The 16,821-nt window shown below is 54.6% G+C and overlaps 1 protein-coding gene across 1 annotated transcript; it reads left to right on the forward strand.

Moving 5' to 3' along the window:
• The first annotated feature begins 2,582 nt into the window (after positions 1–2,582).
• Wnt4 (Wnt family member 4) lies at positions 2,583–15,825 on the forward strand. The gene is made up of 4 exons (XM_015485552.2): positions 2,583–3,500; positions 11,901–12,032; positions 12,123–12,265; positions 12,862–15,825. Exons 1-4 carry the CDS (start codon positions 3,353–3,355, stop codon positions 13,327–13,329), a joined length of 891 nt encoding a protein of 296 aa, XP_015341038.1. The 5' UTR covers positions 2,583–3,352; the 3' UTR covers positions 13,330–15,825.
• The last annotated feature ends 996 nt before the right edge of the window (positions 15,826–16,821 follow it).

Raw genomic sequence — 16,821 nt, forward strand, 5'->3', positions numbered from 1 at the left:
GTGCAGAGTGAGAGCCTGGGAGGAGTCACAGAGGTGCAGATTCTCCTCTAGGAATTTGTATATTTTGTTTAAAAAAGCAAGCAAACCTGGAAAAGCTTGGGACAAGCCCAGCTAATTTTAGTTTCTAATGAAAACAGCAGGTGGCCGAGAGGATCTGATCTCCCTGGCAGGGCCAGGGCTCTCCAGCCTTGCAGGCTGCGTGCACGGGCCTTGCGGGGAGGGCCTCCTGGGAGGAGCCTCAAGGACCCATAGCCCCCATTTGAGAAGACCAGGGCACGAGCTGGCGGGCAGCGGAGCCGGCAGGGGCAGTCTAGGCTGGTGGGGTAACCTGATCGATGGCAGGGCAGTGGCTGGAGTCCTGGGTGGCCAGGGCAGCAGGTGGCAGATTGCTAAGCCTGGACTCAGAAGCAGCAGGAAGAAGCCTACACGGGGACACCGCACCAGGGCAGGAGAAGCAGGGATGGTCGGGGCCTCCACACGCAGGCAGCCGGCACCAGCCAACACCCATCAGGCCCTGTCTCCCTGAGAAATGGCTTGGCAGTCAATATTCAAGCCCAACCCTGCTCCAGGGTCAGCAAGTGGCACATGTGTCTCTGGGGGAAAGGTTGAGCCACCTTAGGGCACCAGGAGGGACCCTGGAGGCCCTTGGGACCAACTGGGCCCAGCTCCTAGGGTCCCCAAAGCCCGCAGCAGCCCCGCCTTCCTTCCTCAGCCCTGCCCCTCCCTGCCCTGAGCACTCTGCCAGTAGGTGAGCACAGGGGACCCACCAAGACAAGCCCTATGTAAGGCCAGACATGATGCAGAGCGAGTTGGCAGCCCCTAGCCATCCAGCGGGGGCAGGTCCATGGCCAGGGACACAGGGAAGAGAGGGGACTCAGGGCTGCTGCTGCTGACTGGCTGTGGGGCTTTGGAAGTCATCTCACTTCTGTGGGCCTCAGTTTGCTCTTCTGTAAAACCACACGCTGGGATAGATACGCAGAGACGGTGCAGACCGCGTCCCCCGATGCGCTCCTCTCTCCAGCCCCAGCCCTTCCTGTGTTCAGCTCTGGTGCCCGATTCCCATCACCACCACTCAAACAAGCTCCTAGGTTCTGGGAACACAGGGCTGGGGGAGGCTGGGCCTCACATGCTTGCAAGGGGCAAGGGTTGTGCCAGGGGAGGAAGGGGCTGGGCAGTGGGCATTGGTGCCCACCGAAGAGGTTTCTTCCTGGACACTACCCCAGTGACCCACAGCCATGGCAGGCCAGCAGCGCCCCCTAAATCCCTGTTGCTGTCATTTCAGCCTATCTTCCTGTTGCATTTCCGGCCTAGAGGAGGATGGTGCTGCCCTCTGATCCATCTCTCCCCTGGTAACAGCAGGGGCTCCATCTATCAGCCTGGCATGGGACCAGGGGTCTTTGAGGCCTGGAAACCCCTCCATACTTCTGCCAGTAGGAGGAAGACCACCGACTCTGACAGGGGGAAAGGCCCTAGGGACTTACCCATTTATTATGCCCATGAACAGAAGCTCTGAGTGGGGAGGTGATTTGCCCCAGGTCACAGCTCTGAGTTCAGCCAGGCCTCCAAAGCCTACTTCTCCTACCCAGGGACCCCCTGCCCTTGAATGACTTTCCTCACCAGAGGCTAGGGCCTGGCATAGCCAGAGGTGGTCCCCTTGCTGAATACAGAAGGAGTGGCCTAGCTGGGGACAGGCCAGTTCTATGCCCCTGTGTCAAAAGGCAATAGGGACCTCACCCTTTATCTAAGAGCCAAGCCTGGGTGGGAGCAGGAAAAGATCCAATGCTAGGTGCAACTCCTTATCCCCTCACAGAAAGATACCTGTGGCCTCCCCAAACGTGACCTGGCCCATCGCCAGTAGGTGTGCTGAGCTTTTGGCGCCCCCTGCAGGCCAAGCACGATAGGTGGGCCTGGCCCAGTAGGAGACCCCCAATTCCTTCAGCTATGATAGTGGGGAGCACCCAGGCAGCATTGAGATGCCAGTTGGCCCCCGTTCAAGATGCATCCTCTTCCCACTTCTCAGTCTTCTTCCTACTGTCCTCCCCTCCAAGAGGCTCAGGCTCCTGCCTGGGCCTCATCAGGACCCTATCAGTCTCTTCACATCCCCTGAGTAGGACCTGGTAGAAAGGAAAGGGACAGGAGAGGGGCCCTGGGAGACAGGAGTGCAGGAGGGAGGGGAGGTTGGGCACCTGAGCCCACCCACCTCCCACTCGCCCACTAGGCTGCAGGGAAGAGATCGTTACGACACCCCCCCTCCTAGGATGTGCCCAGTTGACACCCAGAGGCATTGCCAATTATGTTCATCCCTCACAACTGCCCTCTGGGATAGGAACTGTCACTCTGTTACAAACAGGGAAAGCCAGACTCCAGCCCACACAGGGGATGAGGAAGCTGCCCCTGGGGCTGACACTGCAGAGAGGACAGTGGCACCCAGACTGAAGAAACATCACTGGTACTTACCCAGGCAAGTGGCTTCCCAGCTGTGCCTGGGGACATGTCCAAAACTGAGATGCACGCCAAGCCCTGCTTGAAGCGGGGCTCAGGAACCTGAGTGTTCCTCAAGCCCCATAAATGTTTCCAGTGCACAGCCAGATTGGAGAGCCCTCCCTCATGCCCAGCCCACATGCCCGGCCAATAGAACCTGGCTGCTGCCTGCACACCTCCACAGCCAGGGGCAGCCGACTGCATCTTGGCCTGATCCCTAGGTTGAGCAAGCCCAGCTCCCAGCAGCTTCTGTCCACACTGTCAATTCTAGCCTTTGAGTCACATAAAGGAATTGTCATTACTGAAGGCTGTGAAGTCAGACAAACCAGGTTCAAGTCCTGCTCCACCTCTCACTGGCTGGGTAACTTTGCATATACACATAATGCACCTAAGTGTCCCTCTCTTTAAAATGGGGGTTCACTGGCTTGCTGAGAGGATTAAATGCAATAAAGTACTTAGCCCAGTTGTGACTAGGTTCCATAAAAGTTGGCTACGCTAATTATCATCGTCATAAAATTCCCCACATTTTAATAGGCCTTTCTATGTACCTTTCGATTCGGTGGCCATTCATTCATTCCCTTTGCTCAGCAAACAATGACCGGTTCCTGTCTCATTGCCTCAGTCCCCGTGTCAAACTGCACACACAGATCCCCAGCCTGAGACCAGGAGAGGCAGGCCTGTCACTGGATCCAGAGAGAGGGACCAGTCCCTGGGACAAGTCGGCCCCCAGAGACTGTGGCGGGGTGCTGGAGCGGGCTCTGCAGGCCTCTCCCCTCTTCCCAGGTACCTGGCCAAGCTGTCTTCAGTGGGGAGCATCTCTGAGGAGGAGACATGTGAGAAGCTCAAGGGCCTGATCCAGAGGCAGGTGCAGATGTGCAAGCGGAACCTGGAGGTGATGGACTCGGTGCGCCGCGGCGCCCAGCTGGCCATCGAGGAATGCCAGTACCAGTTCCGGAACCGGCGCTGGAACTGCTCCACGCTCGACTCTCTGCCCGTCTTTGGCAAGGTGGTAACGCAAGGTGAGGGTGTGTGTGTGTGCGGTGGCAGCCAGGGACCAGCGTGAGAGACCCAGTAAGGAAATGACACTCTGGAGGGGCTGGACTAGTCAAAATCATTTCTGAAGCTAAACCAGCAGGAGGCCCAGGGAGGGGCGCCAGGTAGGGGGAGGACCCAGGCTGAGGCAAGCTGGGGATGGCCGTGGGAGGAGGCCGATGCAGTGCTGTTCCCCCCACCCCGACCCGGGCAGAATTCAGTAGTATGCAGCAGTTTCAGTGCTAGTCTCAAGGGAGTGTGAGCTGGGATCCTCCTTGTTTTAAGGAGGAAAAACTGAGGTTCAGGCAGGGGACAGGACTGCCCTGCCCAAGGCTTTTCAGAGGGTGAATAGCAGAATCAGGCTCAAGACCCAGGCTCGCGGCCCTCAGCCAGTGCTTCACCCCCTTGGCTCAGCCAAGGAGCTTGTTTCATGGATTTCTACACCTGACAAACCCCATGGAGCACCCTCAGTATGGCCTTCCCTGATACAGCCAGTTCCTGTCCCCCCCACTCCTCGCAGCCCAGCGGTGGGGCAGACCACAGCATAGGAAGAGCAGCTCACCCGGCCGCAGCACTAACACGGGCAGATGTTGTTGTAACATTAATTCGGCTGCCATATTGCAGATGAAGAAAATAAAATACATACGTGGAGGCAAAGTAACTTGCCCAAGGTCACAGAGCTAGAAAGTCACAGAGCCAGGACCAAACCCACTGCAGGGTCTGTGCTCTTCGCCACGATAGAAAAGTCACCATGATGGATAGGATAGGAGGTTGACATTTCCCCTGGCAGGGCTGGGGTGCTCAGGAAAGGATTTCTCAAAGATAAAGGTTCTCGGCTCAGTCCAGAAACTTGAGAATGCGCTCAACCAAAGGGAGGTGGGCTAGAGCCCAGAGAAAGTTCTAGGGAACAGGAAGGTTTCTTGAGAGGCTCTGAGAAGCACTCTAACCCAGCTGCCTCTTTTTCTACTTCCTGAGCACAAAACTGACACTTCTAAGCCACCACAGTCAACGGGGCCCTCTGTGACTTGCTCAGGCAGCAGGAAAAGGTTCCTTGGGCCAACCTTTGTCTTGGCACTTGTGGGCTGGATGGCCAGGGCTGCCCAGCTCACTGCAAACCATTTGGATGTTGTTGGAAACCAACTGTGATAGAAATTTGGAAGCCATTCTCCTGGGAGCTGGCAGAGGCCAAAAAAGCACCATCATGCTTGGTGTTGCTGCTCTCGAAAAGAAGCACAGACCCGGGGAGCAGCCTGACAGCAGCAAATCTCCTGGGATGAAGGGGCGCTGCCTGGCTGGGGAGCCTCGCACAGTAGACCTGAGCTAGGAAAGTCCCTCGCACATGGTGGGTATTCAGAGAGTGTTTGGATGGATTGGTTGGATAGATCAGCAGGGTTTCATACACCATGTCTGCCAAAACCCCTCACCTTCGCGCACGCCATGTCCTGTACCCCAAACACCAAACCCCTTCTTAGGCTCTGCAGTCCCCTCTCTAAGCCCTGTCAGTCCTTTCCTCTGGGCTCTAAGTCTCTTTGTTCTTAGTGGGGATAGGGATTCTCCTCTTATTTTGTAACTTTTTGTTTTGATATAATTTCAACTTATAGAAAAGGTACAAAAAATAATAGAGGGTATTCCTATGGACCCATTACTGGATCCACCAAATGTTTGTACTTTATAAATAGAGGAGAGTAAGGCAAATTGTCAGACACACACACACACACACACACACACACACACACACACACCTTTGTCTAAAGCACCCGTGTTCACACTGCAACATGACGCTTCCGGCCTGCAGTGTGAAGCCTCCACCAACCCATCACTAAGGCTTAGCTCCCCCAAGGCAAGGGGCTGGCTCAGCTGCCCATTTCCCCACACGTGACCCAGCCTGGCATGGAGGAGAGTCTGTGGATATAATCTAATGACAGCAGGTTGGGGACCGCAGGTTGAAGGTACATAAAAAGAGGGGAGGCAGGGTCAGTATTGGCCTAAAGGTAGTGTGTCCACAGGACTTTGCCATTAAGTGCCTTCCTCACCTAGGGACAGAAACCTAGGAGGGGACCTAGCCCTGCTAGAATCTACCAGGCCTGGTGAAAGCTGGTGACAGAGTAGCTTGGTCAAATGTCCTGTCCTCTTGGTGTGGAGTCGAGGCACCCAGAGATTGTCTTGGTCAGAGCAGGGAGAGACCAGCCATGTTCAGAGAACTCTTCTGAGCTCTTCCCATTCACCCAACTCCTTTTCCTATTTTTGGCTTTATTCCCTAGTAGAATTCCTCTTGGGACATTCTTAAATGCTCTCCACAAACAAAAAGAAAAGGGACTTGTCCACCCAGTGGCCTGAGAGCCAGGAATCCCAGGGATTACTGATGAGGCAGATGGAGGGTGAGCATGGGCAAGCAGATCTTAGACAGGTGACTTCACTCCTCTGAGCCTCAGTGGCCTCGCCGAGCACGTGTCCCTCTTAGGACTGTCACCAAGATTCAGTGAGAAAGCCCGGGAAGTACTTCGTGTGGGCCCTGACCCCAGAGGAGCTGAGGCTGTTGCCTTTAGCAGCAACGCTAGCCTGGGCAGACCACTCATCCCCCGGCTCCCAGGATGGGGGACTTGGCAGGGGCCCACATGCATAAGCAGCTTGGCTGAGGTAGTGGCCTCAGATGTGAAAGGACAGAGCCAACAGATCCCACCCTGGGTAGCCAAGGAGCCCCATCTGTTACAGGACTCTCACATGCTTGTGCTGTCTTGCCTTAAAATCATCCTCTCAACAGCTCTGAGCTTGTGACATTGTTCCTATGTCACAGATGAGGAAGACGGCTCAAGGAGCCAAAGGGTGGCAATGCACCCAGATCCTGGACCAGCCTGCCTGCTCTTGACTAAGATCATGGGTTAGGCCCATGCCCTCTCAAAGACTCAGTGTTCTCTTTCCTGTAACATGGGAATAAACCCAGAACCAACCTTCTAGGACTCCTGGGGGAGGATTCATACAGATGGTGCTTAAATAGGGCTAACTGATGCCCAGAGGGCCAGGGCAGGGGTTCACATATTGCCAGTACTACCCAAACTCTCACAGCCCCCAATTCCGTACTTCCCCACTCCCAAGCTGTGGAGGCCTCTAGAGGCCGGACACGCAGAGAAATAATGATAATGAGGCCAGTGTGTGGTTTAGGGTCAAGCTACGTGTTCTAGCACAAAAAAATCTATCAGAAATTTGGTAAAGATGGTGTCTGGGGCAGCCAGGAATGTGGAATGTGGCAGTTCTTGCCTGAGCAGACATTAAGAACCAAGGCCTATGTTTTAGTCATGGCCCAATCCCTGTCCTTGCTCAGCACTGTGCATAATGGTAAGCTGTACTGAGTGAATGGAAAGGTCCAGGGCAGGGAGAGAAGCCATGGAGCTGGCACAGGTGTCCTGGGCCTCAAGGTGGGCTGCCCCTAGCAGGGTGGGATGACAAAAACCATTCTGCTTTCTTCCATCTGTAGACAGTGATGGGCCTCCTGCCTTATCACCTCTCTCTGTGACCTCAATCAAGTCCCTGTCCATAGAGGGGACTCAAAGAGCCCTGAGGCCCCTACAGGCTCTGCCATGGTTGGGAGGCACCGTGATGTGTTGGCCTGCAAAATGAGATTCAAACCCGGGCATGTCTTCCCACTCCCCACGTCTGCACTGTTTAGGACACCTCACTGACTGTCCCCTCTACCCTGGGCTGGACTTGAAATGCTCCGCAGCCCTAGGTACTCTTGCCTTTGTCCTCAGTGCCATATCAGGTGGACCCAGTGAAGGGAGAACATTCTTTCCTTCTGGGTGACCTTTTGGGCCACTTTCTGATGCCATCAGATATATTACAAGAGCTCTGGGAAAGCCAGGCGTGGTGGTGCTCGCCTATGATTCCCAGAAATTCAGGAGGCTGAGGCAGGAGAGTGGCAAGTTCAAGGCCAGCCTCAGCAACTTAGCAAGGCCCTGTTTAAAAATTTAAAATAATAATAATAACAAAAGATGACAAAAACCCTTCTGCTATTATTTTTTTTTTAAATAACAAAAGGTTATGAATGTAGCTCAGTGACTAAGTGCTCCTGGGTTTAATCCCCAGTACACCCCTCACCCAAAATCAGCTCTGGGGAGGATGTGCTGCAGACACCTCCAGGCTGGAAGCCCCTGAAGGCTTCAGAGGGCAAACACACAAGATGATTGAGGGGGAAAAACTGTCTGTGGCCTGATTCTGACAGAGTAGGGCAGGCAGGTCAGAGAGAGCATCTGGAGTCCCAGGAAGACAGTGGGAAGGGATATGTAAGGGTCTGTTTGAGTTGTGGAAAAGGTCACTCTGCAAACGAGTCTAACAAATGCTCTACACTTTCTGGCCCCAAATGCTCTACACTTTCCCTGGTCACATAATTTTCCACAGGGCTGTCACCAAGATTCAGTGACAGAATGCACGGGAAATACTTCTTACAGGCCATGACCCCAGGAGAGCCACTTATTCTCACATCCCCTAAATTCAGAGAGACTTCCTGGAGGGAGTGTTTTCTCAGAGCCCAAGAGCCCAGGGCCGGGTCTGGCCTCACTTCCCTACAACTCCCCCAGGTCAACAGGAAATGCTGGCAGTGTAGGTATTCCCTGGCCTCAACCACAACACCCGCCCCAGTGCCCAGGGCATCACTGGGCCCATGGATTTCTTGCCAGCCCAACTCAACCTCAGACAGTTCCCCGAATACTCCTTCCTGCTGAAATGTCTTTCCTTTCAATATCTGGAGAGACAGCACGCATGATGTGCTCTGCAGAGCTCAGGTCTTGTGTCCCACAACCCTCCTTGGTTCCAGTTCCCATTCAGCCATTTGCTGAGGACTCCTCCAGAGTCTGACTGCTGAGATTGTTGTGACCCTAGAGAGCATGTGGAAAGGCTCCAGAACACAGTGGGGCCCTCAGAAAAAATAATATTGGATATATTGGATCTGCAGAATCACTCTGAATCCCCAGCCCCTTGGAAAAGATGTACTGAGGCCAGACCCAGAGGACACACAAGACTTAGACTGGTAGAGCCAGAAGACAGGGTACTCTGGGAAGGAAAATGGCAGGAAGGAGCCGAGTGTGAGAAGCAGCAAATGGCTTATGGAAAAGAAGGCCAGAGTATCCTTGGCACTTGAGAGTCCTGCCTTACCCTAGTCCAGTGAGCACAAAGCGAGGATCTACCCCTCCTGCAGCTGAACAGGCAAACCCCTGACCCAGAAGCAGTATCTACCATCTTGCTGGAGAAGCCCCTGCTGCTACAATTCCCAAGAGTACCAGGATGCTTTTTCCATGCCTGGGTGGCCTCTGGGGAAAACAGGCCCTGCTAGATCTTCAACTAATGAGCAAAACTTCAGCCTGGGACCTGGGTAGGGTGTGGAGCCCCCCAGGGCCATAAGTGATGGAGTTGAAGAGCTCAAACCTAGGGCCAGCTAGAGAAGGCTAAAGGAAGCCAGGCATAGTAGAGCACACCTGTAATCCTAGTGGCTCAGGAGGCTGAGGCAGGAAGATTGCAAGTTCAAAGCCAGCCTCAGCAACTTAGCAAGGCCCTGTCTCAAAATAAAATATTTAAAAAGGGCTGGGGGTGCTGGGATTGTGGCTCAGTGGTAGAGCGCTTGCATAGCATGTGTGAGGCACTGGGTTCAATTCTCAGCACCACATATAAATAAACAAAATAAAGGTCCATCAACCCCCACCCCCCAAAAAAAAAAAAATCTTTTCTTTGTGACTCCCTATTAAAAAAAAAAAAAAGCAGGGGCTGGGAATGTGGCTTGGTGATTAAAGCGCCCCTGGGTTCAATCCCTGGGAGGGAAGGAGGAAAGGAAGGAGGAAAAGGAAGGAAGGAAGGAAGGGAGGAAGGGAGGGAGGGAGGGAGGGAGGGAAGAAAGGGAAGGAAGAAAGGAAATAAATGGGATTGGCGGGGCTGGAGGAGCCACTGCCTTTGGCTTTGCCTTTGGGGACACAGCAGCATGCCCCTGTCCTCCGGGCCTTCTGGGGTCTCCTGTGCTGAGCAGAGACTGACTGCTCATCACCTCTTAGAAAACCCCCCAAAGAGAGAGCTGATCCTGCAGCACATGAGACTTAAGGTACAGCTTTCTTGCCTTCATCCTTGGGAGGTAGCATTCCCAGACACTCAAGGCCTCTGTGAGGCAGAGAATGGCAAGATGGACGCTCTGGAGCCAAGATTCTGGCCCCACCACTTCCTGGCTGGATGCTTCACCACTCAGCACCTGTGAAGTGGGGGGGGTAGGTGTGTATGTGCACACACACACTGTGGTACTGGAGGTTGAAACCAGAAGTGCTCTACCACTGAGCTATGTCCCCAGCCCTTTTTATTTTGAGACAGGATCTCACTAAATTGCTGAGACTGGCCTCAAACTTGTGATCCTCCTGCCTCAGGCTCCCAGTTTGCTGGGATTACAGGTGTGTGCCACCATTCCCAGCTAACAAGGTTAAAAGTACTAATTTCATAGGGTTGTGAAGAGTATGCAAATTAACATATACCCACAGTGCCCAGACACCACCCAGCAGTGGATTAAGCTCTAAGCTTTAGCTTTTGTTTTATCTTCTTTTCAGAGTCTCTTCCTTCAGGGCCACTTCCAAGCTAAGAATATTATGGTGTCCTTGTTCCCCTGTGGCCAAGGCAAAAGGGACTCTGAATCCCAGGAGATGGATATTGATTCAGGGAATGAGGCAGTGGTCTCCCTGGCCACCTCAGAGGAAAGCCTGCACCCCAGGGGCCATTGGCTCTCAGGAGCAGAGGTCAGCCCAGAGCTGGGGCTGGGCCAGAGACTTCCTGAAAACCAAGAAAAGGAGAGGAGAAAGGACCAAGCAAGGTCAGGAGCTGAGGCCACCTGCCAGTTCCATCAGCCCTATCTCCTACTCGGACTTCCCCTCCCCCTGAGTCTTTGGGGTAAAGATTTGTGCTGGTTCAGGCCTGGAAATACCAGAAATACCAGAAACTGAAATCGGCTCTCTTTGGGCGGCCACAGCATAAAACCAACCAACATGATCCTGCTATTAACCTCGATTAACTTGGAGAAGATTCCACCTCCAGCCATCGAGGCTCCATTGCTCCAGCCAAGCCCCCCAGTACTGGCCCAAAGTGGCCAAGCCAGGGCAGAGAGTGGGCAGTGAAGAGGGTGGGGCAGTATCCCCAGCTCAAGGGCCACACCAAGAACAGGGCGTCCTGAGTGGTTGGGGGCCGAGCTGCCTCCCACCCTAGTACTCAGCTTCTGCTGCCTCTGTCCACAGACATGGGTACAGAGACAGCGATTGTTTCTGTCTGACCACGGTGACTGCTCCCTGGGGCAGCTGGGAGCACAGGCCTGGGTGTCACAGAGGTAATTGCCAACCATGAGGCCAAAGCCTGCCCCAGCCACTCTTGCGGACACAGACCCTCTAGCAAGAGACAGAAGGACAGTCACGGCACACAGAGGCCCTCACAGGACCCAAGAGAGGAGCAAGGCCTGCTGTCTGGTCACACACCCAGCCAGCCACGCACACTCTACTCACCCCCAGAAAGAGACTCCACAACAGCTACACCCCCAGGCACAGTTCCTAGGAGGATAAAAACATCCATTCAGGCAGGGGAGGAGGGCCGGCACCAAAATAGAATCACTGAGCAGTCGTGGGCAGAAGGAAAGAACCAGAACAGAGGAGAGGCCCAGACCTGTGCTGGAGCACTGGTCCTGTCGCCTGCTGGCAGCGAGACTGCGACCAAGTCCTTCCGTCTCTGAATCTGCATTTCACTGTAACTGGGGATGTAATTTAGGCACCTGGCTCATCAGTAGGAGGGATGAAGCATTAGGAGCTGATGTCATCTGGCTTAAAGGCATCCGAAGGCAAGGCATCTTGAGCAATGGGCCCAGCCTAGGAAGGGCCAGGGCAGAGTCAGGGACAGGAACCCCTCAGAGCTGGAGGGGAGCAGCTGGGGAATAGGTCAAGAAGGTCAGGAAGGCTGGGGCTGCAGCGCCACTCGGCGGCCTCACAGCTGTGGCACGGAACCAGCTCACCTCACCCAGCCTGCCTAGTGTCCCTTACCCGTCATATCACTCGACTCCTGGAAAGGCAGTGAGGACAGTGAGGCACAGGAGCCACAGCATGGCCCTGAAGCCAGACCCTCTGCCGGCTCAGCCACGTGCTGTGACAACCTAAGTAACCCCTCCGTAAGAAGTTGCCTCCTGCTGCCGAGAGGATGAGCTGGTCCACAGAGTGGTTGAGGTGGTCCCCGCTGTTGGTGCCCACTCGGCCCTGGCACACAGCACTCTGCCCGCCTTGCTCGCTCCTTGGCCTACAGCTCCCAGCAGGCCCCACGTACCCCTCCCTCATTACTAAGGAGGGTGCTGAGAAGGAGCCCTGGGACCCAGCCCTGTCCTCCATCTGTCTCCCCAGGGACTCGGGAGGCGGCCTTTGTGTACGCCATCTCTTCAGCAGGTGTGGCTTTTGCGGTGACACGGGCCTGCAGCAGCGGGGAGCTGGAAAAGTGCGGCTGTGATCGGACGGTGCATGGGGTCAGTCCTCAGGGTAAGCTCAGGATGGGGTTAGGGGGAGGCAGGGCCCTGAGAACCTGGCCCACCCTCACTGGGACCTTCTTCCATGTCCTGTGCACCCCAGGCTTCCAGTGGTCGGGATGCTCAGACAACATTGCCTACGGCGTCGCCTTCTCCCAGTCATTCGTTGACGTGCGCGAGAGAAGCAAGGGGGCCTCGTCCAGCCGGGCCCTCATGAACCTCCACAACAACGAGGCCGGCAGGAAGGTAGTGTGGCACTACCCCCACCAGCACCACAGTAGGGATGGCACGGGCAGGGTCCCCAGATACTCACCACATGGCCACTCAGGAAATGCTCAGGCTCTCACGGGCACAGGCACCTCAGTAGGCCCATGCCCATGGAGTGTGTGGAGCAGGCCCGGGAAGGAGTGGGTGCCACACAGAGCATGCGCGGCCCTGTCCCTGTACATATGCACCTGTGTACTGAGCACATATGCGCATCCAGCCCTGTCACCCCAGACATCACAAGCTCAACTATGACCCCATCAACGCCTACTCCCAAGGTGCCCTTCCCATCATATCACTTGTCACTGTTTCATGTGGCACTGCCCTTTAGCATGTCTGAGTGCCCACCTGTGGGGACAGCACCTTGTTCATCTGTCCCCAGTTGCTTACCAGCCCAGCAATTAGCAGGTCCTTATACAGAGAAAGCATGACAAGAACCCTCTGACTCTACAGAATCAGCCCCCAGGGGCTGGATTCTGGGGTGTCCCACATCCATGTGCCCCTATTAGCCCCCAGGGCCCTCCCCAACCTCCACTACCATCTCCTGATGGCCCCTTTCCCCCACCCCTCCCCCACAGGCCATCCTGTCACACATGCGGGTGGAGTGCAAGTGCCACGGGGTATCAGGCTCCTGCGAAGTGAAAACGTGCTGGCGAGCCGTGCCACCATTCCGCCAGGTGGGCCACGCACTGAAGGAGAAGTTTGATGGCGCCACCGAGGTGGAGCCCCGCCGTGTGGGCTCCTCCCGGGCGTTGGTACCACGCAACGCACAGTTCAAGCCGCACACAGATGAGGACCTGGTGTACTTGGAGCCCAGCCCAGACTTCTGCGAACAGGACATGCGCAGTGGCGTGCTGGGCACGAGGGGCCGGACATGCAACAAGACGTCCAAGGCCATCGATGGCTGCGAGCTGCTGTGCTGCGGCCGCGGCTTCCACACGGCACAGGTGGAGCTGGCCGAGCGCTGCAGCTGCAAGTTCCACTGGTGCTGCTTCGTCAAGTGCCGACAGTGCCAGCGGCTTGTAGAGCTGCACACGTGCCGGTGACTGCACAGCCTGTGCTCAGCAACCACCTGAGTGGCCCAGGGAAGGCCAGTAATTTAAAGAGTCTCCCACCACCTCCCTGAGAGATCCTGGTTGTATTTTTTGTTCTGGTTTGGTTTTTGGGTCCTCATATTATTTATTGCCGAAACCAGGCAGGCGACCCTAAGAGTACCAACCGTGGCCTCCCACAAAGCCCAAGGCTTTGTGGCTGCCACTGACCAAAGGGACCTTGCTCATGGCACTGGTTGTCCACATAAGGCTGCTGCTGACCACTCAGTTGTTATCTGTGTCCATTTTCCTACTTGCAGACTTAAGATAGGTAACAAGGAGTGTTACAGCCACATGGCTACTGACCCCGCCGGGAAACAGGTGGCCCTATGGCAGGGAAAATAGGTGCCATCTTGATGGAATTCACATCACCTGGAAAAAGAGCTGGCAACTCTCCACCCCACACATACACAAGGCCCTCTGGCAACTTGGCCCTGGTAGCCTTGCCTCTGGAACTCCCTGGAAAGAGCCTGGGCAGGTACCAGGTCAAAGGCAAAGAGCTCACTTCAGCTCGCACAAGGGCAGCTGGAAGGTCAGCCTCTGTGGGATCTTCCAGGTAGGAAGTACAGGTGAGGTGAGGGCAAGAGAAGGCTACAGTCCCACCCTGGAGCCCAGCCTGCCCCAGCACACCCTTTAGCGGAGCCATCTCGGTACTCCCCAGCCCCTCCTAGTCAGGCCCCATGTGAGTCACCTCTCAGGGTGCTGTTCTCTTGTGAAACTGAGAATGGAAATCTCACACTCAGAGACAGGAAAGGACTGTGCAGAGAGTCCTCCTCCATTATCTTACTCACTTAACTAAATTCACTGAGTAAATACTGTCCAAGGCCTTGTATTGGGGCACCTCCCTTGATTATTACACCAGTCCCGGGACAGACAGGCACATGCCATTTCACAGCCGAGGGCAATGCTTACCAGCTCCGTAGCAAGCTGAGCAGAGGCAGAGCCACAAGAGTTCTCCAGCCAGGCTCCTCCATGGCCCCTGCACCCAAAGGCACAGATACAGAAGGTGTCTTGGACCTGAGCCTTGAGAGGGGTTCTGGCTGCAAGAAAAGGGATGGAAGCAGCAGGGGCCAGAGACCACAGGCTGGGCTAGAGCCCACGTGGCTGCAGAGAGAAAACAGGCTGTGAGAAAAGAGGCGAGTAACTGGAAGGCTCACCAGTGAAGTCTCGGCAGTGGAGACCCCTCCACCCCCAGACCTCCAGGTTTCCAAGGCCTTGGGTGCATGGGGACTCAAGATCCCCAAAAGAGCACCAGCAGTCCAGACTTCTGTCAACGGGGTGTGCACAGACACAGCTACTTCTCAGTTGGGCTCCCAACCACCAGAGGACCTTGCTATCGACCCAAAGAGTGCCCTCCCCAACACTGTTTGAGGTCTTGAGTTCTAGGATCCCCATTTGGGGTTCCAAGACCCCAAGCTCTTGATTTTAGGGTTCAGTGAAAGCCAAGTCCAAGATTCAGAATCTGAACTCGAACCTGCAGAAACTCTCCTTTTGGTTTGTGCCGCCTGATGTTGGCTCCCCCTGCAAAGAGGGTCAACACCCTTGGCCTCCAACCAAGCTCTCTGCTTAATGCCTAACCAAGTAAGAGGCCAAAACCAAGTGACATGCTGGAGCCACATTCAAATACAGAGATAATCTCGGGGCCGTCTGGTTCTGATGTGGATGAAAGCTAAGCTGACTAAGGGTCCCCACAGCTGCCCAGCTGGGCCCACTGCCACTTTAGCGGACTCAGTTCAGCTGCCTGCTCAGCGCCAGGGAAAACACTATGCCTCACTGGCAGAGCCAGATCCAGACAAAAGGCAGAGTGGGGACCACCCGGCTCCAGGGAGCTGAGCTACTTTCCCCCACCCTGGGGAACCGTGGGTCCAGGCTGCTTGCTGATTGGATGGGCAATGCCCCAAGAAGCAGCGAGAAGGTGTGTGCCCCATCACAGGCTTCAGCCACCTTTCCACCTGCCAGGGAGCACCTCAGAGCTGATCCTCCTGGGGTTATGAAGGCTGTGCCCTAGGTCAATCAGACCACATTCTAGGAACCTCTGAAGAGCCCTACTGCCACTGCCACCTTCACTGCCACTGCCACCTTCACTGCCACCAAGGCCAAAGAAACTCAAAACCACAGAAAAAAGCAGCTTCCTTGGACCCACTCAGCTCCAAACTGTCCCAAATGAAAAAAGAGGAGGACTGACAGAGGCCTGTCATAGCTGCATGGGGCTTGGAAAGTGGTCAGTAGGCTCATATCCTGCCCAAACCCTTCTCCACCTCCACCATTCTTATACCAAGGCAAAAGTAATGTCCTCTGAGGCCTAGGGCTGGATAAACCCCAGCTCTGGATGCTGCTTCCCCACTCTGCTGCCCACCCATCCTTCAATTTTTATACTAGGCTCCTTGCCATTGTGACATCCCCATGACATAGTCTGATGCACGATAAAATGATTATTTCTTTATCTGGCAATTGTGGCAGTGACTCTTTCTTTAACATAACAGGAAGAAGACCTGGAAAGGCCATGGACAAAGCAATAAGTAACAGCAAATTCTAGATATGGGGACCACATTGATAATTTCTTCTGAAGAACTGGTTTGGGGAACCTCCTACACACTGTCTGCAACTTTTCTACTAACACACAGTGGCTCTATACACATTTCACCAAGCCATGACCAGCTATTTAAACTTTGGCCTTTCGTGATATAGACACGGGGAGGAGGGTCTGGTGAAGAGGGTGCTGACCCAGGACACAAGGGACAATGCAACAAAACTTAGTTCCTGTTGAGGGACAAAGGAATCTGAAGTCTGAGGCTAGAGGTAAACTCCAGGGTTGGGACCAGAGAACAGCAGGATGGAGAACCTGTAACTCTAAGCCTCAGCCCCAGGGATTCCCTGCTGCTCGCAGACCCAGAGTGGCTTCTCAGGACCCACCCCCTACTCCAGCTGGCGAGGTCCTCATCCTTACCAAAAGAGCTTGTCCCTCACATCCATGGAAGTAAATCCACACCAGCCTGGAAGTAGCTAGGCTGTGTGCCGGGCTTTTACTGAGGTCAAGCTCTGGCTGAGGGAAAGTGTTCTCAGGACAGCGGGTACGCACGATTTGTGAAGGACTGGGAGGTTAAGAATGGATAGAAAAGGACATTCCAGGGCTGGGGCTGGGACTCAGTGGTAGAGCGCTTGCCTAGCATGTGTGGGGCACTGGGTTTGATTCTTAGCAACGCATATAAATAAAGGTCCATTGACAACTAAAAAAAAAATTAAAAAATAAAAGGACTTTCTGTCCTCACAATCAAGAGTCAAAGGTGGGAAGAAGGACTAGAGATGCAGAGGGTCTAGGACGGTGGAATAAAGTAACGGTATCCATGCCCTAGCATTTTCTAGAACTAGGAAAGGTTACAGCTTTGGAGTCAGACAGGCCCAGGTTTATATCCCAGAACTATAAGTTCTTTACTATATGAACCCTTA

The sequence above is a fragment of the Marmota marmota genome, unplaced genomic scaffold (genome assembly GCF_001458135.2).
Source record: "Marmota marmota marmota unplaced genomic scaffold, marMar, whole genome shotgun sequence".
In the NCBI taxonomy this organism is placed as follows: domain Eukaryota; kingdom Metazoa; phylum Chordata; class Mammalia; order Rodentia; family Sciuridae; genus Marmota; species Marmota marmota.

Bases quoted from the DNA above. Each gene is read 5' to 3' on its own strand.
- Wnt4 (XM_015485552.2), top strand. From the start codon at position 3,353: ATGTGCAAGCGGAACCTGGAGGTGATGGACTCGGTGCGCCGCGGCGCC. The intron at 12,033-12,122 runs GTAAGCTCAGGA...TGTGCACCCCAG, and splicing joins GCATGGGGTCAGTCCTCAGG to GCTTCCAGTGGTCGGGATGC. The intron at 12,266-12,861 runs GTAGTGTGGCAC...CCTCCCCCACAG, and splicing joins ACAACGAGGCCGGCAGGAAG to GCCATCCTGTCACACATGCG.